At 48.8% G+C, this 27,522-nt stretch overlaps 10 protein-coding genes across 10 annotated transcripts; 7 read left to right on the forward strand and 3 right to left on the reverse strand.

The window, feature by feature from the left end:
• Positions 1-5,450: 5,450 nt before the first annotated feature.
• FPOAC1_013286 (uncharacterized protein) lies at positions 5,451-6,119 on the reverse strand (the record flags this gene model as incomplete). Its single annotated transcript, XM_044857627.1, has 3 exons — positions 5,451-5,850; positions 5,899-5,990; positions 6,015-6,119. 3 exons carry the CDS (start codon positions 6,117-6,119, stop codon positions 5,451-5,453), a joined length of 597 nt encoding a protein of 198 aa, XP_044701810.1.
• A 65-nt stretch (positions 6,120-6,184) lies between these two features.
• On the forward strand, positions 6,185-6,946 carry FPOAC1_013287 (uncharacterized protein; the record flags this gene model as incomplete). Its single annotated transcript, XM_044857628.1, has 2 exons — positions 6,185-6,529; positions 6,590-6,946. The coding sequence occupies 2 exons, from the start codon at positions 6,185-6,187 to the stop codon at positions 6,944-6,946; spliced, it is 702 nt and encodes a 233-aa protein (XP_044701811.1).
• Positions 6,947-8,660: 1,714 nt separating this feature from the next.
• On the forward strand, positions 8,661-10,370 carry FPOAC1_013288 (uncharacterized protein; the record flags this gene model as incomplete). Its single annotated transcript, XM_044857629.1, has 1 exon — positions 8,661-10,370. The coding sequence occupies one exon, from the start codon at positions 8,661-8,663 to the stop codon at positions 10,368-10,370; it is 1,710 nt and encodes a 569-aa protein (XP_044701812.1).
• Positions 10,371-11,904: 1,534 nt separating this feature from the next.
• FPOAC1_013289 (uncharacterized protein) lies at positions 11,905-13,090 on the forward strand (the record flags this gene model as incomplete). The annotated part of the gene is made up of 3 exons (XM_044857630.1): positions 11,905-11,955; positions 12,045-12,307; positions 12,373-13,090. 3 exons carry the CDS (start codon positions 11,905-11,907, stop codon positions 13,088-13,090), a joined length of 1,032 nt encoding a protein of 343 aa, XP_044701813.1.
• Positions 13,091-13,316: 226 nt separating this feature from the next.
• FPOAC1_013290 (uncharacterized protein) lies at positions 13,317-15,206 on the reverse strand (the record flags this gene model as incomplete). Its single annotated transcript, XM_044857631.1, has 1 exon — positions 13,317-15,206. The coding sequence occupies one exon, from the start codon at positions 15,204-15,206 to the stop codon at positions 13,317-13,319; it is 1,890 nt and encodes a 629-aa protein (XP_044701814.1).
• Positions 15,207-17,500: 2,294 nt separating this feature from the next.
• FPOAC1_013291 (uncharacterized protein) lies at positions 17,501-18,010 on the forward strand (the record flags this gene model as incomplete). Its single annotated transcript, XM_044857632.1, has 1 exon — positions 17,501-18,010. One exon carries the CDS (start codon positions 17,501-17,503, stop codon positions 18,008-18,010), a length of 510 nt encoding a protein of 169 aa, XP_044701815.1.
• Positions 18,011-19,474: 1,464 nt separating this feature from the next.
• FPOAC1_013292 (uncharacterized protein) lies at positions 19,475-19,887 on the reverse strand (the record flags this gene model as incomplete). The annotated part of the gene is made up of 2 exons (XM_044857633.1): positions 19,475-19,812; positions 19,878-19,887. 2 exons carry the CDS (start codon positions 19,885-19,887, stop codon positions 19,475-19,477), a joined length of 348 nt encoding a protein of 115 aa, XP_044701816.1.
• Positions 19,888-20,871: 984 nt separating this feature from the next.
• On the forward strand, positions 20,872-22,779 carry FPOAC1_013293 (uncharacterized protein; the record flags this gene model as incomplete). The annotated part of the gene is made up of 3 exons (XM_044857634.1): positions 20,872-20,989; positions 21,062-21,344; positions 21,561-22,779. 3 exons carry the CDS (start codon positions 20,872-20,874, stop codon positions 22,777-22,779), a joined length of 1,620 nt encoding a protein of 539 aa, XP_044701817.1.
• A 657-nt stretch (positions 22,780-23,436) lies between these two features.
• FPOAC1_013294 (uncharacterized protein) lies at positions 23,437-24,002 on the forward strand (the record flags this gene model as incomplete). The annotated part of the gene is made up of 2 exons (XM_044857635.1): positions 23,437-23,640; positions 23,691-24,002. The coding sequence occupies 2 exons, from the start codon at positions 23,437-23,439 to the stop codon at positions 24,000-24,002; spliced, it is 516 nt and encodes a 171-aa protein (XP_044701818.1).
• Positions 24,003-25,061: 1,059 nt separating this feature from the next.
• FPOAC1_013295 (uncharacterized protein) lies at positions 25,062-26,937 on the forward strand (the record flags this gene model as incomplete). The annotated part of the gene is made up of 2 exons (XM_044857636.1): positions 25,062-26,548; positions 26,916-26,937. The coding sequence occupies 2 exons, from the start codon at positions 25,062-25,064 to the stop codon at positions 26,935-26,937; spliced, it is 1,509 nt and encodes a 502-aa protein (XP_044701819.1).
• Positions 26,938-27,522: the final 585 nt, after the last annotated feature.

Raw genomic sequence — 27,522 nt, forward strand, 5'->3', positions numbered from 1 at the left:
GGATCGATCAGAAAATTCCATTTATACGGTCCGTTACAGTCACAGTCAGGCCTTTGCGACATGGCTTTCTTTCTCCAAGATTGGCCATGTTCCATCATCGGAGCGGCCCGGCTAGTTCGCGAAGCTTGGACCATGGCATGTAGCAATGCCATCGTAGATATATCGGCAATGTCTATGCTGTCGGGAACGAGATTAGAAGGAAAATTAAAGATTAACAGAATTCTTCGTCACATCAACATTACATACTGAGATGGTGGATGAGCCGATGTGAGCCGTCCAGGAAGCATGGTCACACCAAGGTTGTGGTAGAAGTTATAAAGCTAAAGTGCACGAGCACAGCCCGACTACCACCAGTGAATTTATGCAGGACAATGGAGAGGGACATTAGACAGAATGATCCACAAAGCCCGTTTTGGGAGGCATCTGTCTCGTAGGTAACGCGTGCCGCATACATCTTCGTCTGTTACCTCAAGAGATCGTACCTGAACACGTCTTGTTGCGGAGTGGATAGCTTTCATAGTTGTAGGGTATGCGAGGGTAGACAGCCCGGTCACTCACACTGTTTCCGAATATCTGACACGCTTGATAGTCGATGATTTATTAAGGGGTAAGGGTGGGAATCAGTTGATCAGAAGACTGCCCGGCTTTCTCGGCCTCTTTCACTCAAGATAGGCAACCGGCATAACTAAAGTCATACGTAGCGGCCTTTCTAAGTATGCTCTCTGTAATGAACGCCGCAGTGCATCCTCGTGAAAGATCTTTACATAGCTACATTGAAAGGGGCTTCCTCTTGAGGTTGTAGGTTACCCTGCAGTCAAGCCATGAGACGCAAATCCTGTTGGCATTATTGTGCAGCGGATATGAACGGACGAAATCGGCGACGAGACCTCGACTTGATATTTACCTTCATTATTGCAAAGGGTGGGGCAACATACAAAGATACCCTTTCGGACGATAATCCACCATCAGTGTTTGGCTATCAAGATTGCTTTCGGAATGGTGGCATCATAGTGTATGAATGAATTTATTCCGCCCGGGAGGATACGCCTCATAGGGCAGGGAGCATCATAGTGTGTGAGCATTGGACGTCTCGTAATAGAAAAGATGGGTCAGTGAGTCGATTGCGTAATCAAAACAGTCCCATTGAAAGGCCAAAATTTGACGATTTCTCATGGGCATCACGTAATCAATTCTAACTCAATTTGATCTAGTCTATTTTTACGCCGGCTGTACTCATTTAAATTCTTTTTTTTCTTCCCATCTTCTGTTCCTTTTCCTCCAGGACGTTCCACAAAGCTCCTGCGAACATAAGTCAGTCAGAGTGCAAAGCCTCCTGCCGTTGTAAGACAGTTAGAGATATACGCTCCTTCAATTTTTTTCTGTTTCTGTTTTCTTCTGTTTTCTTTTTTTCTTCTTTTTTTCTTTTTTTACCAGTAGGTCATGTCGTATGTCCGTTATAGGACCCTTTGGACTGGTAAGCATCTCGTGTAGGCTCGATCAGTCCGTCTCGTAGAAACTACCGGCACCGTGCTCCTAGGCGGACAAATTTGACGGCAAGTTATCTTCTAGTGTCCCTGATTGGCGGCGGCGGTTTTAGTCCCTAACCAAGCCTCTGCCGTGGGATGAACTCTTAATTGCCCGTATCGTCTGTAGTAGTATAGGTAGGCAAATATCCAAAACGAAAAGCGGCCAATCTCAGCTTTCACAGGACTGGGGTATGGACAAATTAGCCTGGGTTCCTGAATGGGTGACACTCCGTCCGGTTTCGGCCCAAGCGTGCACATATGCGGTCGGTTCTGTAGGACGGATCGGCGATTTTGAGACTCTGAGCACCCACTTAAAATTTTAACAAGAAACGGCCAAATTAGGCTCGCCTTACCCATACATCAACCAACTACACATGAACCCCAAGTTCGAAAAGTCAAAAAATCGCCATCGACGGAGCATATCCTAGAGGCAGTTAAGGCCTTTCGTCCAAAACCGTACGATTTAATTCCACTCGCGTTCGAGTCGACTTTGCCTTAAGACCTACCCACCCACACCCGTGAGTGTCTTGACACCATGCCAATACTGTACGCCAGCGGCTTAGTTTAGCCGAAAGGACACTAGTCTCTAATCCATGCTTACATACCTTGCCTACTTTTTCGTCCTCGTCTCCCCAAGTCCATGCTCATGCTGTTCCTTGCCTTGCATCGTCCAAATTGTGACCCGTTTCCTGAAGCTCATAACTGTCAGACCCTGCCTGCATTCGGTCCATTGATGCACATTGGTGTATTCATGTTGTGTTTTGTCCAAATCCTGCCCCCTTGAAGGTACTGCCATTCCGGTGCGTAATCTTGAAATATCCCCTGTTTGCATGCGACACCCCAGCACCTGTCCAATTATAACAGGCTACATACTGTGCCACTCTACCCCTACCGGCCAAGATAAGCCGGTATGCCACCAGCGACCGCTGACAGGCCTAGCATAGAACCAGCGACAGCCTCGGTAGCTCTTCGCCAAGGCCATTCTTAGTTCAGCAGCTGGGCCGCTTGGTTTTGCTTGTTGACACAGATTCTGGCTGCCTTAATACCCCTGTGCTGGTGCGCGTGCTGTCATTCCGGGTAACTTGCCTAGCTTCAGTCTAGCTTGGACGATCTACATGGTCTGGCGCCAGTTCTTCAGCGCCTCGCTTCGTTCGACCTCGGTCACTGGGGGTCACACGCATGCAATTCATCCAAGTGAAACACATCATGGATCCATGAAAGCATGAAAGTGGATAGACAAACCAGAAAGCACAGACGCAGAGATGAAGAGCATCAAAACTCAATCTGCGAAGGACAACGTCCGCCTCCGCCGCGTCTATTTTCTGCTTCTTTGATCAGTGAGAGCTTAAAAAATAAAAAATAAAAAATAAAAATAAAAATAAAAAGGAAAAAAATAAAAAGGAAAAGGAAAAGTGGACCTACAAGCCGCTTTGGCTACTCTTGGGGGTGAAATTCATGGCGACAGAGTGGAGCCGTGCGATACAGTAAAACGCAAAACAGTCGCCCAGCAATTCCCTCCTATAGGGTTTTCAAGGCAGCCATTGCTGTTGGCAACCACGATAAGTTGTAGAAAATCTAGTCGCGCATCGAACTGGGTCATTTGGCTATGAAACTACAGACTACCCTATACAAGCTAGCATCCTGCAGCGGCAGAAATGTGCCGCCAAGAGCTCAAGGCCCGGCTACCTGGCCACTAGATCGGCGATCAAAAGTCCGTTTGGGCCGTTCCTGTATCACGTGATATGGGTTCAATACATGATAAGTCGATCGCCATTACCGATGTAACCTCAGCGCTGAGCGGTCGACACTAGGTGGGGGCAAGCAATTTACGGAAGAACGGAAGGCAGAAATAGGACGCTGAACAACAAGATTGACAACGGCATCGTGAAATCGAATTCACAACCAGGGATTCGAAAGAGGTGTTGGCTCTAGCAAACATTGGACCCACCTCTATCATGGGTTTCCCGAGGATTGACCATTGGATATGATGATTCTACAGGGCATATCGGCAACTTTAGGACGGCCGTGGCTGCCCACGCTAGATCCTGACGAAGAACGGCTAATTTGGGCTCCTTTTTGCTTTATGCCAACTAGGTAACCAACTAGGTAACCAACTGTAGGGGAACACCAAGTTCCAAAAGTCCAAAAATCACCGTCTTTTTTTCTTCTTTTTTTTCTGGAGGAGACTGGGGCCTGTCACCACAGGAGGAACGGGCTGTTCGTCCGGCCGTGCGACGCAGAAGGCCGCGGAGAGCCAAGAAGCGGAATCCCGGCAAACGCTTCAGCATGAGAGGGGCTTTTGTTGACGGAAGCGCCCCCTGAATCCCTGACCATAAGACACGCTTATCTAGGTATGTACTAAAGCGAGCAAGCCTTCCGCCTTTGTTGAAGGCATTTTGGACGTCTACGAGAGCCTTCTCCTCCTTGTGACTTCGTGGTGGCGGGGGGGGCAATAGGGAGCCTTCTGTATGCGTTCTTCCCAGATTGCTCGCTGGGTCTGGAGAAGGACGAATCTGGCCGTGATCATGATGGCCACTTGCCCGGTTGAATGGTCTCTCTGCGACTTGTGAAAGGGACAGTACAGTGAGGTGCGGGTTCACCGTCAGCTGTTTTTTTATCGTGCTTTTATGAAAAGTGTCCCAAGATGGACTGACTAGTGTGACGAACGACCCATGCATAGCCCGAGCCAGAATGTACCCCACCATCTCTCAGCCATAATTGTCTCTTGCTTTGTCGGCGGTCCGGGATAGGGTACCAATATTCAGACCAGCCTATTATAGCTTCAATCATGTGATAGATCTTTTCGTTAGTAACTATCCCTTCATCCGACTCGAGGTGATTTCCATCCTCGCTTTAATTCCTTGATGCTGATCAGAGTGCTGTTAGTAAACAACAGAACAATGACCCCACTAGCGTCATCTGTCACTAGGATTAGCGCCGCAGCTAGTCTGCTTTGAGTCAATTCAACAAAATTATGATGAAGGGCTACTGACGGTGAACCCGCACCCTACTGTAGCAACGAGACAGCAATAGCCAGTCGCACTGTTAGCCAGAGTTGTGACATCTCCTTGCACTCTTCTAAGTTATGATCTATCGTGGAGTATGGGTAGGAGCAAGTGATTTACGATCATGTCGGGATCCCATGACGTGCGGCAGGTATCTCCCCCCATAATCAGCTCCATAACAAGTAAATGGCATTTCCGGATAAGCTTTTAGCATTCATAATCGCCGTGCGACTTCGTGGAATAGCTCTTTACGTTACGTTACATGTTGCCGCCAGGCATGATCTTCACGGGCTTAGGAAACATGACAACTGGGAAAGACGAGCTGTCGCCCGCATGCCATTCTCTCCAAAATCGGCTTCTTTGATTGAACTGGACAAAATGGGACGACAAGCCAGATAGTTCCCGGTTACTGGCGATTGTTTGATCGGTGGCGTTATAGTAAATGACATCTTGTGTGAAAAGTCCAAAAAAGTGCAGCACGATTGAATATGCGGCCCAGGATAGCCTAAAGCGGCTAGACGAGTATCCGTAGAAGCGGCCGATTCTTGACAGCTTTTGTGCTCATCACGTAATCATTCTAACTGGATTCGATTTAGCGCCACTACTTTTTTCTGTTTCTTTAAAGCACTTTCTTATCAGCAATCTTGTTTAGTTCCTTTTTCTTTTCCACTTCATCGCAGGTGAAAGTCGGTCGAAGCAGAGCTCCCGACACTCTAAGTCGATCGGAGATTCCCGCAGGTGAAGATCGGTAGAGCAAAGCTCCCACCACCCAAGCCGGTCAGAGATAGTTTTTTTTTCTTAGTTTTTTTTTTCTTAGTTTTTTTTTCTTAGTTTTTTTTTCTTAGTTTTTTTTTTCTTAGTTTTTTTTTCTTAGTTTTTTTTTTCGTAGTTTTTTTTTGTTACTGTCTTTTCCATATATCTATGATGTAGTTCCCATGCGTAGGTCTGGGTCGTGCCGTAAGACGATTGAGGAGATGCGTTGAGGCGCGAGCGCTCCGTGTAGGTAGGGTTGATCGGTCCGCGTTGTAGACTCGTAGCGACGTGCGGGCTTCGGCTCTGACGGATAAATTTGGCCATAAGCAGGCTCATGCCGTCCCAAATCGGCAACGGTAGCTTTTGGCGTTTGTCCAGTTTCAGCCGTTAGTTCGACATGCTCCTGATTGCCACTGTGACAATAAGGCCTGTAGCGTCCGCTGTATGCGTGGGTGAGTATCCAAAACTGGAGGCGGCCAATCTCGGCTTCCACAACAAGGTTGTGTGGCCGAATATGTGCGATTTGGCGACGTTCTTGAACGCGTGGTACTCCGTCCGGTTTCGACCTGAATGCTCACGTATGTATACTATCCCGAGGATTGACCATTAGACACGATGATTCCACAGGGTATATCGGCAATTTTAGGACGGCCATGGCTGCCCACGCTAGATTTTGACGAGGAGCAGCCAAATTGGGCTCCTTTTGCTATATGTCAACTAGGTAACCAACCAACTGCACGTGAACACCAAGTCCAAAAATCCAAAAGTCGCCGGCATTGAGTGTTTCTGGAGGCGACTGGGGCCTGTCGTCCAAAAACGTACAAAACGATTCCATTTGTGCTCGAGTCAATTTTTATCTTGGGATCTGCTCATAGCTGCGAGCAATCGAGCCTTGACACAATGAGCACTCATGACCTGGCGCAGACTCACTGCAATACTGTGCAGCATGCCACGAAACAACAGCTTGAGCATCCTGGCCTCGATACTACCTCACCACAGGAGGAACGGGCTGTTCATTCGGCCGTGCGACGAACAAGGCGGCGGAGAGTCAAGAAGTGGAATCCCGGCAAACGCTTCAGCATGAGAGAGGCTTTCGTTGACGGAACCGCCCTGCTACGAAAAGCGGCCAGGCTTGCGAGGTTCGACGACATTGCTGTAGACTTGTGCTTTTGGGACCTGGGCTGCTCGTCATGGGTTGGTGTGGAGCCTCGACCTTCTGGCGCGATAAGCCGCAACATTAGAGAGGTACGTCTGGGTCGTGGCCGCTTTACCCCACACTGCCCGATAACTGACTATGCCCTAAAGTTCGAGGGTGGGAGTGGGATCGAGGATGGGAGAGCGATATTCCGAAAATGGTTGCGCTCTCTACATAATGGAATCGCCAAATACGTCGAAGCATATGGTGTCCCTTGTCGGTTCAAATGTTTCGACCCTTTCAAGGAACAATGGCTTGTCACCATCGGGGCGCCCGCCGGCTGGCTCATGGATTCTCAGGATTGGGAACGCGCAGTGAGTATAGACCTGAAATGGAACACCAAACCTCACAGCTGCTTACGAAGCCTAAACAGTGTGAAAGTCGCTTGTCCCGTGAAGCAAGATGGAAAGCGCAACACGTATCGGGAGGTGGCCGACCCAATATCTCGACTAGTTCTCAAGGTGTAAAGAGGGAGGGAAGGAGAGAGAGAGGGAGAAAGAGAAAGAGAGGAGAAACACCCCTAATCTTGACGGGTGATTCGACCAACCGATCTATGTGATGGTTCGGACACCTGTGAGTCTAGCTTTTAGACTGTATCTACAACTGCGAGCACACACACACACACACACACACACACAAGTCTATTACGCCCGGCAGGCCAGCCCCCAGAGGGCTCTGAAGCTAAGAATACATACATCTCCCTCATTATTGCCTTGCTCTCGCCAAGCCGATGAGAATTTAGCCTTATCCTTTCCAGTCCAGTTATCGCATTTCTCCTTGGCCCTTCTAGATGTTAGTAGTAGCAAGTCAACTTGAAGCCTATTTCCTCCAAGTGTTCAGCTTCCTATCGTCGGCGGGCTGAAGCGATGGCTGCTGTTGACTACTTGAGGGTGTCGGGGGTTATCGGTTAGTGTTGATAAAGTGTTGCGGGGTTACTGGTATTCCTGTCATCTCTGTTCTAGGCGACCTGTGGCGATCGCGAATCTGATTGTGGCTCGTACTGCGTCCATGTTTGGCGTCCATTTCACGCATCGGAAGAGAAAATGCTCTACCGTTTCCTTTGCCCGCCCACATGGACACTCATCTGTTGGTGCTGCCCTGATCTGATATAGATATCCGTTTAGTCGCGCCATTCCGGTTCTAAGCTGCGCCACTACACTGGCTTCCTTCCACGACAACTTGTCGTAGAGCATACGCGTGTGTTTACCAGGCAGAGCTGAGTCGACCTTCCTAGAATGCTTGCCAACTCCCTCCGGCAACTTTCTCTTACTTTGCAGATCTGCTCTCAATCGATTGAGAATTGTGGTCTTCGCTTTAACTGCTCCCCCTCACTGCGAGTACAGTAATACTTCTCACCAACACATGTAATTGGTCAACATCGTGAACAAGCATTAGTAAGCTCGTGCGTTATCAATCAAAACATATTTTCACATCTTCTTTACAATAGAAGAACGAATACTGGCAAGCAAGCAAGCAAGCAAGCAAGCAAGCAAGCAAGCAAGCAATCGTGATCCGGATGAAAACTACATGTGTACGCGTTCGGTAGAGACAGGAAGTGTGAATATGATGGGATGACAAGCTTTCCTGTCTGTTTCAGGACCGAGAGCATTTTTGGATCGATGCCCTTACCACAGAGACGTACCTCTCGAACGGGCTGCCGCGCATTCGATCGTAACAAGACAGCTTAACTCGGACGCATCTGTGGACGAGGGTCAACTGCTACTGGTGCTTACCATATGTACCCTGCTAAACCTGACATAAATCTCGGCCAATTTTGTCTACACTCTTTCTTCGATGTTACGGGAGACCTGCGGTCGTGCGGCCTAAAGTGTGCAAGAGTAGTTCCTCCCGATATTGACGACTGAGATCCAATTTTGAACAGCCTCAATAACCACCGTAGATCGAGCTGAACGTATGTGAATGGTGACGCAGGAACTGTGCGTATAGTTTGTATAAGATGAAGCCAAGGCATCTCAATAACTTCAATTCGATATAGGAAGAGAATCAGCCTATGAAAGAACCGCATTTCCATCTAACTTGTCGACGAACAAACAAATGAACCAAGCCATATCCCCGCATGACCAAGTGATGGCATGCGCCGCAGCACATGAAGACTTTGGTCGTCATCACCAAACGGCCAACCATCAACGAACAGCAGTTACCAAATGCGACATCATCATAATGGGCGCCGGCGCCGGCGGCTTGACTGCGGCGGTAGCGGCGGCAGCGGCGGATGGTCGGCGCCTCAGAGTCATCCTGGTAGAGAAGGAAGATCATGTTGGCGGCACAACTTTCAGGTCCGGTGGCTGCATGTGGATGCCCAACAATTTTCTCATGCAGGAAAATGACATCAAAGATAGCAAAGAACAAGCCGCGCGCTACATCAATGCTGTGGCAAAACTTGGAAGCCCGGTCCTTGAGGAACAAGCCGTTAATGTGGACCTGCGCTATGAGCGCCTCGACGCTTTCTTGACGCAGGGGCCCGAGATGATGAGATACCTTAGAGACCAGGGCTTCCGATGGATGGCCAAACCGTCCCAGTTCCCAGACTATCACCCGCACGTTGACGGTGCGGTCGAGCATGGCCGCACCTTGGACCCAGCGGTTTTCGATGCGGCAAGCCTGGGCCATTACCAGAAATACCTCCCGAAGCCAGACGGCGTGCCTGTGGTCCCTAGGTTTGAGGACTTCCGGGTCTTGACAAGGTTGCGTTCTTCCAGCCTTTATCCTGCGGAAGCCTCGGCTCTTCCGAAAGGAATGGTGAGGCCTATGTCCATGGGGCGATCGCTCATTGCCCAGCTTCTCAAGATGTGCATGGAACACGACAACGTAGAGATTTGGACTGGCTTGGAGCTGAGCGAACTCTTGCTATCCGATCACGATGGAGGCGTGATAGGAGCAAGAGTTCACCGCAGAGGCGGTGAGGAACACGTTGACATACACGCATCATTGGGTGTGATCTTAACCACAGGAGGTTTCTCCCAGAACCAGAAAATGAGGGATGCATATCTAGGGAGAACAACCGCCAAGGGGGCAACTTCGGTCATGTCAACCAGGGCTGAATGGAGTCTAGCATCTAACGGGGACGCTGGCATCGCACTGCAAGCCGGGCTGAAGATTGGCGCTGGTAGTGCACAGCTTGGTCAAGTCTGGGGTATTCCCACCATGGTCGATCCTAGGACGGGAAAAGTGACGGAAGCCATGTTTGCCATATCCAAGCCCTTCTCCATAGTAGTCGATGGCTGGGGCCGCCGCTTCTTCTCCGAGTCCCAGCCCTACGGCGAGGCCGTTAGGTCCATGTATGAGAGAGCAAATGAGGACGCAGAAGCGGCCGCATTCTGGCTTGTCTTTGACCAGAGATACCGGAAAAGATATCCCATCGGGAGCCTCAAGACCGTCTGGCAGATTGATCAGGCTATCGAACGAGGCTTGCTCTTGCACTCGGATACTATTGACGGCCTAGCTGAGCAGATAGGGGTGCCGAAGCACAGCCTGCAGGCGACAGTAAGCGAGTGGAATACAATGTGTCATCAAGGTATAGATAAACATTTCCACAGAGGTGAGGACAGGTACCAGCAGTTCATCGGCGATCCAACTGTGGTACCAAACCCATGCATGGGTCCTGTCAAGGAAAGCCCGTTTTACGCCATCAGAATCTTTCCCGGTGATGCTGGCACGCGAGGCGGCCTGCGGACTGACCAGCACACAAGAGTGCTCAGGGCAGACGGGAGCGTGATTTCTGGTTTGTTTGCTGGGGGCAACGCATCAGTTGCGCTTCTTGGAACCCAGGGGGTGGGAACGACACTCGCCCCTGCGATGACCGAGGGCTTTGTCGCGGTGAGATACATGCGGCAGCTGGCTGAAGGCGGTGGCGCCCTGCTCACGGACTAGAAAGACGCCGTAGTCTACTAGTGTGTCTGGCGACATAGTCAACAACGTCCGTATGCTATGTCACCTTTGACTCGGTTATATTGATAGACGACATAGTGTACGAAGATAGAAATAGGGGAGTGGCGGATCGTCGTACCGGACTCATGGCGATACACCCTTGTACCATAGTTTATAAACGAGGAACGGTCTAATTGAAGTAATTCTATATTGTGTAATTCTCCTTCCGGTTGTATTGTGTAACGGCTCCGTGTGCCAAGGCCAGCCGCAGTAGGAGGACGGAAAAACCTGACAACTGTCAGCACCACATCAGGCTATACCTATACTTAGCGGTCTTGCCACAATGGCAGAGGCTCCTAATAGTATATTGATGCGAGTGGTCTTGTCGTGATAAACTCCCCAATTCTCTATACACTCGACCCACACTCACGTCTCAGAAGGTCATAATTACTTCAAATTCGGCACGTGACTGGGCCCAGAAGAAAAACGAGGGGGCAAGCACGAACAGGGATTGTCTTATATTGTGGTGCGTGACATGATTGGCAAACTGGCATCTAGGCTGGTAGGCTACGTAATGAAGACTAGTTAAGTACATGTGTAGATACACGTGGGGTTATGGAAATATGCCTCAGGCGAGGTAATCTAAAATGCGGCCCAAGCGACAAGAGGAATCCTTTCAGCGATAGCGGACTCAACGTCGGGTTCCCCGATACCTGGCTCTGCTGACAAGGCCCGCTTTGGTAATAGAGGCACCGTGGTATACGTTGACACTGATGGACTAAGATAATCGAATATGGCTCGGAGATCCTCGTCTTCGACCGTGAGAAAGGAAAGATTACTCTTAACGATCCATGGCATCACCATCCGTTGAAAATGGTCCCTGTCAAAGTTCTTGACGAAGGAGTTCGCCATGGCCTGCTCCCGCGGCTTTTCCGGATCGAGCGTCAAGGTATCAGCTATTGAGCGGTGCTGCTTCTCGACGCTTTCCGCTTTCAACTGCGTCGAAGACTTCGTCTTGCCCTCTGGCGCCCGAATATGATGTTCTTTGAACAGATGTTTGCTGGCATTTTGAAGACCAGTATGTGTGAAGTTCTTCGGCTGGGGGACTCGTTGGTGAATGCAGAGTTTGCATACCCATCTTCGCTCATGAGCCCGCTGGATATCATACCCGTAGTCCCAAGTCCAGGAGGAGGTGTCCTTTGCGCGCTCGGAGAAGAGCCAGCCGCGGAAATGACGAAACAGACGTTCTTCCTGTAGCTGTTGGGCATCAGCTAGTAACGTTGATGGTGTGCCTTATAAGAATTAAGTAACTGTAAGTCGATTATGGTACACGTCTTCGAAGCCCGGACGCCGAAATATTCAGATCCTATCGTAACTGAGACATAGCGGGGTTAGGTAATATCCGCTCTGGCTGTGCATCTGGCACTTAGTCCGTTTTGGGACATTCTCAATACAACATCAATAATAAACTACCTACTGACGCTGAACCCGCACCACCCTGTAGACCAATCTTTGTCGCAATGAATCATCATCAATCATGGAACGCAGCCTCCTCAGGCATCCTGCCAGCTACGATGAAAGCCTTACAGTAAGTCATTAATGCACAGGAGGCTGTGCCTGCTACTAATACTATGAACTGTAGTCTGTAGATTCGATCCCCTAACTAGACAATTGCAGCTAAGAGAGATCGAGATCCCAGTGCCCTCAAAGGATGAAATGCTGGCCAAGGTCATTGGTTCATCACTCTGCAGTTCCGATCGTCTGTTGTTCGATCCAGACTTTTTCTTAACCAAGTCTTTGGAGAGTCCAGTAACAATGGGCCATGAGGCAACTGGCAGGGTCATGAAAGTGGGAGAAAACGTAGTCAATTTCTGCGTAGGGGATCCTGTAGGATTTCTTGCCTCCAGAGGGTGTTTTGAATGTGTTCAGTGTAGGACATAGTAAGTACGCCCAGTTTGATACATAACACCGTTTATGGAACGCAGACAGACTAAGCCTACCCTAGTTCAAGTTACGGATGCCCAAAAGGTTTGGAAGCTCAAGGTTTCACGTGCAATGGGTACCTCCAGGAGTATATTGTTGTCGATGCTCGAAGCGCGGCTAAGTTTCCCCCCAGTCTGGATGTCGCAAGATCAGCTCCACTCTGCTGCGCGGGCGTAACTGCGTACAACGCCATCAAAGAGTGTCTTCCAGAAGCAGGAAAGTGGCTGGCAGTCTTCGGGACGGGGGGTGTGGGTAAGATGGCAATAAAGTACGCCAAAGCAAAGGGCTTCAAGGTCGTCGCAGTGGATATCGATAAGGATCAGCTCGGTGACGCAGAGCGAGCTGGAGCTGACGAAACGTTCATGCCAAGTGATCTTTCACCCGATCGCGTGGCGATGTTTCGTGAGAAAACTAGAGGCGGTGTTGATGCCGCAGTCAACTTTACATCTTCAAGCCAATCATATACTGACATGCAGGGCTTGATCAAGTTCAACGGCATTCTTACGGTGGTGGGTATTGCTGACGAGCTCAAGGTCAAGCCTATGGATATTAGTTTTAGAAAGCTCGTTATCAAAGGAGCCCCAAACGGAACGGCGCAAGATCTGAAAGAGTGTTTCGAGTTTAGTGCGAAGCATGATATCAAAGCACCCCACAAGTTTATCGAATTACAGGATGTCCCGCAAGTGGTTGAGGAAATGAATAGTGGCACGGTCAGAGAGCGCATGATTGTCCTGTTCTAGTCAACCAATGTTGGGGGGAAAAGATGTGGGTCAGAATCAATATAAAGTCAGTTTCGAGGCCTGAATAAAGAAACCATAACGAAAGCGTTTCAATGACTGCGGGCAGACTTGACCTTCGTGATAAATCAATAACATTGAGCTCCGTAACAAGAAGCATTCGGTATGCTGCAGCCGACGCCTGTACAGATATACTGCTGGATAATGGGATGTACTCTATCGTTTTAATTTATAACCCCCAAAGTCTTTTGTTCTCCACCGCCCACCAGTTGGCCACCGCATTAGCCTCCCTAGTCCAACGTGACGCTTCCTCGCCATGGATATGTCTTATATCACTTATCAGTTGTTCCACTGACCAATTCTCTAGAGGCTCAAGTTCAAGTCGGTCGTTCTTCAAGTCAGTAAATCTCCATCGGGATGTACGGTCAAGGGGCATGACAAGTCTCCAGGGCGCATCTGCAGACGTCACTGTCAGCATGCTTGAACCGCTGTTGACGATGCCAAAGTTCCACGCCCGGCGGCCATTTTTCATGGGCTTGTAGGGCCGGATGAGCGACTGCCCTTCGTAATCTTGAATGAGATCAGATGCGATAGCTGTATCCCTGCGGTTGAGTGATCCCGTGTTGATGAGCAAGTCCAATATCGTCGGAAGAATGGAGATGGAAGTTGCGCTCGCTTCATACTGTACACGAGGAATACTAGGGTGCCTGAAAGTGATAGGCACGCGAAAATTGCTGATGTGACCATTCTTGTACGTGCCGGTCCTAGTGGAGACATCCTCTCTGAATGCTTGCCCGTGGTCGCCGACAAGAACCACAAGTGTCTCATTAGCGATACCTTGATGATCGAACAGTTGCAGAAGCTCGCCGAGCCATGCATCCGTGAACCGGATAGTGTTCAAGTAGTTGTTGAAGTCTTTGTGCCATGCCATCTTCCCCTTCGTGTTCATATACTCTCTCCTTTCGAAATTGCCTGGCAGTCCCCAAGGATGATGTGTCGTGCTAGTAAAATGGAAAAGGAACATTCTCTTGTTCTCCTGCTGGACTTTCTTCACGAGGTCTCGCAAGTGCGTCTTCAAAACGGTTTCAGGGAATCCAAAATAGTTAATTTCTTCTAGTTCCGACTGCCTTTCAGTGTTTCGTTTCAAAAAGTCCTTGTTAACAACCGTTTCGACGCCCATACTTTTGGTGAACACATCCTGGCGATCGTACTTATCCGTTATCGATTGGAAAGAAGCGGTAAGCCAGTCTTGTTCAAGGAAGTCGTTTGAAGCTGCCTTGGCTTCCTTCATCTGGTTGAAGAGATGCAAGATTTGCGAGATGCAAGGTTGGTAACTTTGCGCTTCGGACTCTTTAAAGTTGTCAACAGGAATAGGCCACACTCCACAGTAAGTTGCTGCCAAGCTTTTTAAGGATAGTGATGCAGCGGTGAAAGCACCTGCGACATTGATGCCACCGAAACCATCCTGCGTCGTATCATTCCACTCTGGTATCCGCATCTGGGGTAGCTCCGATCCATCTGATCTCTTCCAGCAGACATGCTTGCCAGTGACCTTTTCCGCCACCGGAGTTAGGCGTGACAGTATGCCATCGACATCGTCTACATCTCTTTGTCCCTCGTGGGACCGAAGGATGATCTTGTGCATATCAGATCCCTGCTGGAGGGGGAATAGCTCCTCTCTGATGCTTTCCATCATGATGAGCGCAACGTGTTTGATCTTGACCGTCCCAGTTTCAAAGGTATGGCGGAGGATGTCCAAGACCTCTTCGTCCTGATTGGTAATCTTAAGCGGATCGTCCACCGGATTGTAAAATACGCCATTGGTCTTGGTTTTGTTGTAGATGTGTTCCAGATCACCACCATTATCTGTCTGTCCATCGTCTTGATGGGAACCACTGCGCGACAGCCATTTGTGAAAGCCATCGGGGGGCGTCTTAGGTAACCATCTTGGGACACCATCTCGATATATCTGACTCAAGACACTGTCTTCACCTGGTGCCCAACCTTTGAAGTGACCTTTAGGACCCTCCCAATATCTACATTGGATAAGTTCTGGAAGGGGCCAAGGATTGCTGATACGAGGGTTAACCCTATCTCGTCTGTCTACGCTGTAGCTCATGACTTGCAGTAATTCGATGGGCAAGCTCTTAGACATATCAACATATGGCGCTGAGGGGCGGAGGTACGTTGACAAGACCAAGAAGAGTAGAGGCAACAAAAGTTTGACACCGATGCGTTTGTACATACTCAATATCCTGGTCTGGCGTCTCACTCTTGACCGCTCGTATGCGCTTGGATAATTTACCGAGTTGCGATAATCATAGCCGTCCTCAATGCTGCAAAGATCACGGCAGGGTTGGCGCGGATTCAAGGTGTCCAGTACTTCTTAAGCTATTAGCGAATTTTTCAGGGGATAATCAGCATTGTCGGTGACTTACCTTGCCATAGAGATGTCCTAAACATATCCAGAATCCTACCAGTCTCATGATACAGGAACTTTCGAGCAAACCAGGAGATGTTCAAAATCAAGACTAGAAGTACAAAGCCAGATTGAGAGCCGCTTAACAAGATCTTGATACCATCCTTGTCGTTAGCATACCTGTGCGCACTTGCCCAAGTCACCTCGGTGCCAGTTTCGTAATAGAAGGTCGAGTAGAAAACTGTTGCCGCAAGAAGGATGATCCTGGGGGGTCCATAAGCGGTTATTCTGGAAAGTCGTGAGAATCTACCACGTACGAGAAACTGCAACCTATCAAACGGCTTATGTAGGTCGCCACCGTCCTCCTATGGGACAGGAACAGTCGTGACAAACATATAACAATAACATCTGGAACTAGGACTGATGGCAGGAAGAATATGAAGGCAGTATGCGACACAGTTCCCATGTATAGTCGTAAGTGAATGAGCTTTGACAAGCATACACAGACAGAAATGTTGGAAAAGCTGAGAGAGAATACCATCGTACAGGCACCACAATGGTATGTGAACGACGGGCGCCGGGAAACTGTTGTAGATCAAAGTAGTTGTGATATGGTTATGAACATTCCAAATTATAACAGTCTAAGAAAAGAAGAGCCCCTCTAGCACAGTATGTGTTTGTTGGCTTAGTATGCTGACTCATAGATCCAGAATGGGCCTCAACCTGACTACAAGATTTCCACACAAAGCACTCTTGGTGCGGTTTCATCCCGGCTTGGGTGGTGACTTGCACTAATTCTCTGATTGAATTGCCGTCATTGCGACCTGCAATATAGCAGCGGCCGCAACTCTCCTAGTGTCAAAATTTGGACCAAGCTTTTAATGCCTTACTGCGTCATTCGATCCTTGTGTAGAACATCGACGTTGGCCTGGGTCGATGATGCTCTGGCAATCCTGGATAAATTCCAGAAATTTGATGAAGCTTGGAGTCTTGTTTGTGGCTACTAGCCTGGATCTCAACATTGCATGATAGAGCTGTTCAGCATGGGCTTGTTTCAGTGACATACCACATCAACCATGAAACCGCAAAGGGTTTGATTGTCAAAGTCCGAATACTCGCCATTGAATCAATCCCACAATGTGCTTTTACTCCCTCCCGCTGCTTCGAACAGGCCATGAGCCAGTGATGTCACATGATCAGCCTGGGCGAGGTCGACAGATTCGGGATCTAACCCATCATTGTTCTCGAAGAATATTCTTAGGATAGATACTTCATCGCGTGCCAAGAGAGTTCTAGCATCTCGACAATTGTAATCAGAGAGCAGACTTAGAGTAAGGATCTGCAGGTATAAGCAAAACGTATATACAGTTGACCTATCGGCTTTCTGAAGAGATACATATATCAGTCGCTCTGAACCTTCATCCACCACACTACCAAATACCTACTCCAGCATGGCGTAGAATTATACATACCTTCGAATTATTTCTGAGCGTGATCCATTTGGCCATCGCAATGTCGGCATGTTTTCGAAGTGCTTCTCTTTCGGTGGAAATGAGGCTGTGGCTCTCCATAGTTTGCTTGCCACATATAGGTTCAAGAGCAGGCTCCTCCTGGGGCAGCCCGGTGGACACTTCATATCACTCTGAGCAGATTATAAGATCACATTGCTAGTCTGGGCAATTTCACGAGGAAGGCGCACCCATGGGTGTCCATATATGGCGACATGATATTGTCTCTATACTGTCTGTGGAGTCGTAACGACTTATTTGATAGGTATGTAGGCCGGTCAAATAATCATAGTTTCCACCAAGCTCAACCAATCAGATTGCACTATTTACTCACCTAACAATATGGGCCTTAAATGGGCGGTCCAGGCGGTCCAATGACCCTGGACTGGACCACCTGGTCCAGCAATTTTTCCGCACTGGACTGGACTGAATAGGCGGTCCAGTCCAACAGCCCACTACGGACCGCCTATTTCCCACCCTGACCATATGCCACCTTATTACGCTCACAGACGCGGGATTCCCACCACCGTTCCTCACGAATATCACGGGCATACAGTGCCCGATCAGCACGCCCATGTTCAACTTGTTCATCGAGCCACAGCCATACCGCGCCAGGCATACTACGTGACTGAGCAAGGGGACCCTGGCGTTGCTACAATGACAAGTTCTTTGCCTGCTCACTACCACTTATCTCAACAAGTGGAGCGACCTCCCATGGAGATGCCGTATTCGGCTGCAGGAATACCGACGTCGATTCAGAGCAGTCCCAGCACCTTCTCTGCCACTTCAGTCCCGAGCCCCATGGTTCAAGATGGCTTCTATGCGCACCAACCAGCAACCCAGCCAGCATATACAGCAGCGGAAACTCAACCAGCTATGGTTCGGTACCACCAACCGATTCAGCATCACATGGCACAGCCTCAGCAGCCGGTTGTATCGCAGCCACAGCATATGCCTGCCACACCGGAAGACTACTGTCGACCATCATGGCACTAAATGCCATATTACACACAATTATGAGCCTTTGTGTAGAGCTCATGGGAGACGTTGTCTACAGTTCGAAACGCAGCCGTTGCGTGTTTTGCCAGACCTGGTGCGATTTCAGGCTAGCAATATTCCCCATGCTCATTTTGTCAATTGCTATTACCATAGCATATGCGACTTAGGGACAAAGGCGTTACGGCGAGTCATTCTTAATATTAGGATTCTATAGCTTAGATTCTTCAAGCGGCAGCTCAGCATGCTTCAACAACCCCTACGTACTTGCGAGAACCAAAATACTGCATGTAATCATTGATCTCATCGTCCTCCGGTTACGTGCCAGTATAACCTGCTGATCGGCTCTAGGGCTGGGATTCGCAGCTCGTAGTTGCAAAATAATGATAGATTCCTGTTTGCTCTTATGATGTTCAGAAGCAGTCCTCTTACTCAAGCGGGTGTTTGAATCTCAAGCCTCACACGGATGGAAACCTGTAGCATAACCCATTTTGGGAGGACAACACGCACTATGTTGTTGATATAATGGCCAATGAGCCCCAAGACCATGTCAAAGGACTAGACTGGCCCAAGGGATGTGGCTGTAGAAGCTAAATCTCGGTACTACTGTGACAGGTTTACGCCGGTGTCGGCCGTCATTGGCATTCTCTACAGAGCTTTAGGAGAAACTAACGTCTACATAATATGTAGACATACCCCGGAAGTTAACAGCATAAACAAAGGTCTCGAACCCAACTAGTTAAATGTAAATACAGCAGTCAATATTTACTCTTTGTGTGTGTCGCTAACATAACCATCATGAGACTCAGATCTGTGCAGTCAAGCCCAGATCCTCTTCTACTAGATATAGCATATTGGTTCCCCTCCGATTTGGCTCCTAACGGTCCCCACCATCTCTAAACAGCACACTTGCGTATCACAAGATTTCATACCCGACAAGGCTCGGTGGAGCGTGAGAACCTGTTTTCTCTTGTAATGTCGAGCCCATCTTCCCCGTCGTGTACTTGATCGAAATAAAGACCTTCAGCTTCATCGTCAACAAAACAGGACATGGCAATTAAGGTTTTGATCTTTCGCCTAGCCCATAAAGATAACATGATCAAAATGATGAGCAAGACGAGTATTTCTGAAGCGAATAAGATGACAAGCTCATTCGGGAAATTGTTGGTATACCATAGCAATACGCCGGCTATTGTTGAATGTTGGAGGGTTCACCCTCAGCTTTAGGATTAAGGTTTAGGATTAAAGTTTGAAATCCTAAACTTAGATCATAGGACTTTCATCTAGGACTTTCATCTAGGACTTTCATCTAGGACTTTCATCTAGGACTTTCATCTAGGACTTTCATCTAGGACTTTCATCTAGGACTTTCTAGGACTCAAGTCCTAGAAGGAACCAGCCGAAGATATAAGGTCTCAATAGTCCTTCGATTTCGAGAGGATGAAGGAACACAGACTATTCACCTTAATATCTGACAGCTATGGCTTCCAGCATGAAGACATCAAACAAGAACAGAGGTACCCAAGACATGATGAGGTCTGACCTCTCGTATCGACCGTTTACGGACCGGGACATGAATTGAAGGATGCCAATGATGACGGCGGTAGCGATGGCGGTAATGGCGGCACTGGTTAGTAGAGCCGCTGCCGCGAGCGCTGGGCCGCTCAGTCCGTCTGCTTGCGATAGACCAAACATTGTGAAGCCCAGTGATAGGACCGCTAGCGAAGCTACAAGAAGTAGAAAGCCGTTGTAGAAACGCACGACTAGGCCGATGATGGATGTCGGAGGGCCAAATTCTGTATCTACCGTAGGCATTAATCGTCGTACGTCATCCAGTCAGGCACTTAGACATCTTTGGAAAACTCACCTCTAAACATGTTCATTACCTACGTATTTAGGAATGGATCTGTTGATTCGTGTTCAGAGGCCGAGTTGCACTAGAAATTGGCGCTCATTCGTGGCGATATAATGCAGCTGATATATGTACACGACCATTCAAGGAGCTGATTGAGGTAATAGCGAGTGCGACTTGCTCCATATTTTTATTTGTTTGTCCCTTTGTTCCATCTTTTGTCCGTTTCTGTCCGTTCTCTTCCCCACTGCCTCACCCTCGCCGGACTTCCAGCTAAGAAAGGTCTACGGTGTGATCAGTCTGAGGACGGAATCGGCCCATCCATCTGACTTAAGCCCTGAGCAGCAGCAAGGGTCTGGGCAGCAGGCTTGTCCAACAACACGATGGTAAAGAGCAAGTCTCTGGCAACTTCCTTATCAAGGCAAGGAAGGGGCCACATCTTGATATGAAAAAACGCAAGGAAAAGATATGACTGAGGAGCCAGTTTTTCGCCGTAGGCAAGTAACGAGCTAACGGTAAAACAGAGCGTAGAGTGTGCATCTTTGACCCTACCTAAGTATGATGCTTTCTATAACTGGTTCAGATTAACGTCGTTCAACGACGAACGTCTCAGCACACCGGTATATCCCATTCAATTTGCTTTGTCTCATGCCTACTCAGGGACGCCATCGTCCGGAACTACCGTCCAGAATAACGAATCATTTGAACCGGTCAGCACCTAAGGCACCGGTGAGCCCCGACAAGAAGCTTCGGTAGCTCTTGGGCAACCCATTTCAGCCACTTGGTATCAAAGCCGTTTGTCGAGCTAACGGATAGCCACAGGATCATATCGGACACACGCATAAAACGGCTTGACTATCAACCCATATTTCTCTAGTCCACTACCTATCATATAAGAAAGTGCCTTCATTGTATGCTTGATGCCCTTTTCCCTTGTTATTTTGAAACCTAGCAGCCGTCCAAAAGACGTTTAGTAAACACCACATCACCGTCCAGGACTGACACCAATATGAAGAAAACACCCACGTCCGTTTCTTCGCAACCACCACCATCACCACCAGCAGCAGCTCAAACTGGAATAGGGTTAGGAACCATCATTACCATCTACCTAACCTGCATTATCAATGGTGCGTTGTTTGATTTCAAAGTTTTGACAAGGGAATCCATTTCGTTGACAATACTAACCAACATCGTATCAGGGTTCGACGTAAGCAACGTAGCCAACATCCAACCACAGCTTTACGAAGCTTTTGGTCATATCGAGCTTCTCCCATGGATCGGGCTTTCTTACTCTCTTGCAAACTTTGCCACGCTGGCGTTTGCTCGTAAGATCATCGATTTCTTCAATATCCGTTACGTGTACATCGTCAGCATCGTCATCTTTTTCGTTGGTGCGACTCTAGCGGGTGTAGCGAAAAACATCTCCACGGTCATCGCTGGCCGAGCGATCATGGGGATTGGAGGTTCTATTTGTCAAAACTGGTGAGTATTGTCATGCTCCTCCCTCTCATTCCTTTCTTTCTTTCTTTCTTTCTTTCTTTCTTTCTTTCTTTCTTTCTTTCTTTCTTTCTTTCTTTCTTTCTTTCTCTCTTTCTTTTCCTTTTGTATTTTTCTTTTGTCTTTTCCTTTGGTTCTTTCTCGTTTTGTCGCTCCCCACTCTTTCAATATGATACATACTAATGTGACCGTTGATCGCAGTGCGATATCATACTTTGCCATGTATGCAACGGACAGTCAAAGTCCTCTCCTATACGGCATAATGAGCGGGCTATGGGCAATTGGTCTTGTTGTAGGCGGTCCGGTAGGTAGCGCGTTTGCGGAGGGCTCGACCACGTCTTGGAGGTGGGCTTTCTTCATCAATCTACCGTTCTTGGGCCTTGCCATCATCTGCGCTGTCATCTTTGTACCAAGCAGACCTGATTCTGATGGTCTTCCTCTACGAGATCGCCTTGCCGATACTGACATCCTTGGGATTGTCCTCCAAATTACTACAACTATCTTGTTCGCCATCGCCGCCACCTTTTCTGGCCCTGTATGGGAGTGGAACTCGGCACCCTGCATCGCCATCTGGACCGTCTTCGCCGTCGTTCTCGCGGCCTGGGGTTTTCAGCAACTTCGAAGTTACCAGACTCGACCTGGCTATCAAGTGATACCCATCACAGTCATGACACAGCGTCACATGCTCCCTCTTTGGGTCGCTTCGGGCTGCGCTGGTGCCACCTACGCCATCATGCTTTACTACATGCCGCTCTTTTATTCTTTCTCAAAGGGCCTGGGCGCACTACAGCAGACGGTGCGGCTATTGCCTTTCATTCTCACCTTCATCCTCACCGTGGTCATCATCGCTGCTTCCTTACCGAGAATGAAGCAGTACGGCGTAATCTACCTCGCCGGCGGTGCCACCACACTCTCATCGGCAACAGCCCTTGCGACTACGATCTCGCCGGGTGTTCCTGAGAGCAAGGTCATGGGTCTCACGGCTCTCGTGGCCGTGGGACTTGGCCTGCACTTCCAGCACAGCAATGCCATCTCCAACAGGATCAACAAGGATCTTCGAGACCGGGTCGAATGCGCTGCGCTGTTGAACATGAGCCTTATGGGGGGCATATCCATGGCGCTGATCATCGCAGGCGCTATCTACGAAAATCGTGGCATGTCCCTGTTGAAGTCCGCCCTCGGGTCTGCAGACTATCCTGAGGCAGACCTTCGCGAGGCGCTGGCGGGCGTTTCGCGTGGTACCTTGGCAGGGGGCGAAGCCCAGTTGATGGCTCATGGTGCGGAAGCAACGTGCAAAGCCATTTCGCTCCTTCTCTATATTGTCTCGTCTAGCGGTGCTCTCTGCTTCGCTTGCGGTGTACTTGCTGTATTTGACCATGTGTCAGTAAGCGGGTCTGAGCGGAAAAAGCCTGTCAAGTGAGCACGAGTCGACGGGTGTTGGTGAAAAGATAGAGTGCGGATAATACAACTACAGTAGTATCAACAGGATTTGAGCTTTTGACACGCAGAAGCTGTGAAAGGCTTCTGTTTCTGGACTTATTCTGTGGTGACGCACCTGTGTTCTTGAATTGAATCTAGCTCGTTATCATCATCAATGCTGACACCTAACCGCAACCGCGAACCATCCATCACGTCCCTGAAACTCCTGTCGCACATGCTTCCCTTGATATCCCTTAGATCCGTGCTGGGGGTCATGTATAGCTTACCCAAAACAAGTAGGTGGAGATAGGACGGCAAGGTATGGTGCAGGATGTTTCAGCCGCACTCGACTACATAAAGACGTATCGTCGACTGTTACATAAAGCAGCATAAACTCGCTTGCCTTGTTATGATTTCCTACTTTCTATGTCACTTGTCATGTGCCGACTCTGTTGCTTGCAAGATATTTTTCACTACTTAAATGACTGTCTGCGCCTAGGGCAATCCAGCTCACCACACTTGTGCCGTTTCCAACCAGCTTCAAATCGCCATTCGACTATTCACACGACTGAATCACTATCATATCTATATCTCATTGGTTTCCTTTGAAATTCTTTAACTGTCACCACAAAACATCACCTACCGTCACGACCAAATCATGACTCAACCATTCGGGGGTTACCATCCCAACTTCTTCTATGAAAACAGCTCTTCATGCCGAGAAATTGCAAAGAGCCTAGATTCTTTCCATAAAAGAGGAATGAAGCGTTCGGATACGTATCGTGATATGGTACACGCAGTCTTCCAACTAGGCGAAATGGACGTCTACGTCCGTGATCAACTCAAACATGGCTCACAACCAGTGATTTGGTTTTTGACTCGAGGTCCAACACATATCTCATAAGAGTAGAGATATCTCGCAGAGCCTTCGAGGCCGTAGCCGGCAAGATACCGAAAGAGGAGCACCCGGACGTTACCACGAGATTGGCCATCAGTTCATTTATTGGGGTCATTCGCAAAGTTCTTCGATTCAGTACGTCAGAGATCCCTGTGGGGGCTACAGGACGCCATGAGACCAAAGACGACATGGACATTGCACTCAAACGTGAACCTAACGGTTTCAGCTTCCCAGATCCTGAAGCAGTGGATGTATTGAAGGCTTCGACCATAGACGTGATTAGCTGTATCTGTCAAGAGATTCGAGAACACTATGTACTTTTCTGATAGGATGGGAAGACTTCACGGGGGACAAGGTATCCATTTTGGGACAAGTGATTCGAAGCATCAAGCTATAGGAGCATATCATAGTATTGTTCCAAGTAATTCCATCTGCTTTCTTTCTCTTGACAAGCCTTCTTCCAATCGAACAAAGGCAGAGCACGCCGCGTGATTGCCATCCACTTTTCTCACCTGAACAACGCCTTCCAAAGCCTCTAAAGGATGAACTCGTGCGACACGCATGTGTTCAGGGTCATTCTGTACCTACTTTCCGCACTAAGTGAGGCTGCGAGGTTCGGCATTGCTAAACTACGTGAGACGTTTAACATCGACTCGCCCTTGTCCCCTCTCAAAGGCAAAGCCTGTTACTTTTTCCACTTCTTAACTCAACGAACCCTTTTTTGGTAGCATGGCATCGAAGGAGCTTATTGTACATACAACTGGCCAATCTGTGGGCAAAGGTGTCGAATGTCAAGACGTCTTTGGGTGTATGGCTTTCCTTGATACAACCTATTTTGGCGTGTAAAGCAAGTGCCAATGAAATACGTGCGTTACAATTTGTGGATATGAAGCAACAAATAGACCGATAGAGACTGCACTGCTTCGCAATTAGCTCAATAGGTTACATAGCGTCATATATGGACGCATATCGTCAGCCATCACCTAGTGCCATTTCCACGTTCACTGCATCAAATTCTTAGGACGTCCAGAAGCTCCCAGCCAGAAAGTACCACATAACTGACATTTCAATCTTGCTTTTCCCTTTCTCCATCAATCTTCAACCAATTGTAGATCCCTTCCAAAGATAGAAACGAGACTGCCGCCAGTTTTTCACACACGTCCGCTAACAGACTTGTCGATGGAAAGCAAGGATATAATTGAGGTTTCGCCCCCCCCCTCCACCATTACCCTGCAGTCGCTGCTGTAATGCGAAGCTGGGACGATCTTGCGATGAAATCTATTATCGCTGTTTCTTTGGTCGCTCTGGCTCACGCAAAGTGCGATTGGCCCAGTGACATAGGGGTATGGCATCCCAAGCCAAGCCAGACCTTCGGGATAGTCATAATGGACTTGGGAACAACAGAACAAGAGATCCAGCTGCTGAACCCAACGATAAGCATAGATAGAATCTATCCTGAGGTGCCATACAATGTTACGTACAGACCATCCCGATCTGGAAAGTGGACGGAGGGGTGTCCGCCCTCCCTTAGGATTCCAGAGACATCGGATCCATTGATACTAGATCCATCGAATGCCGGACAGGAAGCCCCGCTGTCTACATCGATCGCTGGTGCTACCGATATTGTTGGTGTTGACAATGACGATGAAAATGATGATGATAATGGCGGGGATGGTGGCGGCGCTGCTGACGAGAATCGCCTCCAGAATACCCATACCATTCGTAAGACGGTAGCAGCTAGAACCAGCACGACAACCACTTATGGCTCCGACCTATCATCTACATCGATGGTGAGTGATAGTCAATCTGCCGACGAGTCATACCCCTCTTTTGCAAAAAGCAGTGACATCGGTAACGAATCTGAGGGATATCCGACGACTGGGTCGGTAAGTGACACATCGGCCAGTGCAGCATTGAATCCCACGGCACCATCGTCAGAAGATGAAGAAACTAGCCTTTCTCATACCGAACGGCCCGGGCAAGTGGACGCATCAAACACTTCCGGGGCCACCCAATCGACAGGTGCGCCTGAAAAGACACCTACGGCAAGTCAAGACACAGAAGCCAAACCGCCAACAGCTTCGGAGGACGCGGTATCATCATATGCCAGTGTATTTGAAGAGCTTGCAGGGGCATCAAGCCTCCCAGATGTCTCGTCCACTGGCGCAGGATCTGCAACTACAGGTCCGGTGACAGAGAACGAACGAAGCCTGGAGTCTACACTCGCAGCCTCATCTGTTCCGTCGTCCATTACCGGTACGACCGAACTAGAAACTGCGCCATCGTCAACATTGCCACAGACAGGCGCATCCCATGATAACGAAACAGAGGAACCGAGCGGTGCCTCGTCCAATGAAGAACGCACCACTTTGCCCGAAGATCATTCAACCCAGGTACACTCAGCAGGAACTGAAGAAGTCCCGACTACATCCTTAACAGCAATTGCAGCAACAACGACGACTGCATCACAGGCACAGAAACCCACTGGATCGACTACAGATTCGAGAAGCACTGATACCAGCAAAGATACCTCAGCAGAAACGCAATTTGCAAACACGGATACAGCGTCCGACCGGGCCGTTTCGTCCACACATACGATCTCAACGACGACCAGTGCCGTCGCTCCATCCAGCGATGATTCAACGAAGCAAGTTAGTACGGGAGCCAAGAGCTCTCGGGAAGAGATAAAAACCACATTCACAACTTCCACTTCCACTGTGGATGAAGAAGCCACTAGTACGGTAAGCCCGTCCGTTGGGGATTCGATGCTCTCGACAGAGTGCTTCGACGGTGGAAAGCCGTTTGGCCTTGGATATTTGTTTGGCTTCGGACGCTCAATCGCTTTTGGAAATTTGTTTCCCCCCGACCCACGGTATGATGACATGATACAGGACATGACGAAGCACTTCTGTGGCAAGTCATCTATTGATAACAGAATGAAAGCGGGTGACGAATGCATCCAAGACTTTTGGCAAGATCGTACTTCCCAAGTTGGCTACCTATTCGAAATCTGTCCAAGGAATAATTGCCCATACTACGGTCAACATATGGGCCATCCGCTCGGACAGGAAGGCCTCTCTTGCACAGACATCTTTATGGAAAGGATTTGGCGCTTTTGTAAGTTTCCAATGTTGTATGAATGTCATCAAGTTAACAGTTTTCAGGCAGCAAGAGGGATGGGGGGGTATGGGTTACTGGGTGCCTCGAATACAAACTGAAAATTGGTTAATCTGTTCTAGCTACGAAGGACAATTTGCATAGTGAGAAAGAGCCATATTTGGGGGCGGAGGGGGAGGGGGGCAATCTTGGCTTAGGTACTAAGCATGTTATATAAAGTTGGTTTAAGCCTAAAACCCGCCTGCACCGGAAAGAAACCCTTCTCCCAGTTGTGGTACGTTATATATACCGGTCTCACGTCTTCTATTTGTTGAATACTCAAGAGCGTACAGTATGTGTGAACTTCATCTGATAAAGTCTAACCCCCCCACCTCCTTTTCGGATGATAGGCACACGAGTTGAGCTCAGGTCGCCACCATCGCCCCAACGCTTGGAATAGTCGACGAGGTAGCAAGTTACAAACCTCGCCAAAGGTTCCCAGTGAGATACTGCCTTCCTGTATGGATTCCTGGCGAAGCAAGTTGAGAAAGGCCTTCTGGTATCAGGAAGTGTTTGTTTTTGAAGTTGCATCGGCTTTGCATTGACGAAAGTGCTGTGATTCGGCGCACCATTGAGTTGCCTGAGGTTAAGTCATAGCTTCTCGATATCTGGCTTCCCGATCTGTAACTTCTTGTAGATGGGTGGATGCCTCAAATGTAAGAACATTGAGCGTTCCTTGCGTTTTCTTGG

Source organism: Fusarium poae, assembly GCF_019609905.1.
Source record: "Fusarium poae strain DAOMC 252244 chromosome Unknown contig_1, whole genome shotgun sequence".
In the NCBI taxonomy this organism is placed as follows: Eukaryota; Fungi; Ascomycota; class Sordariomycetes; order Hypocreales; family Nectriaceae; genus Fusarium; species Fusarium poae.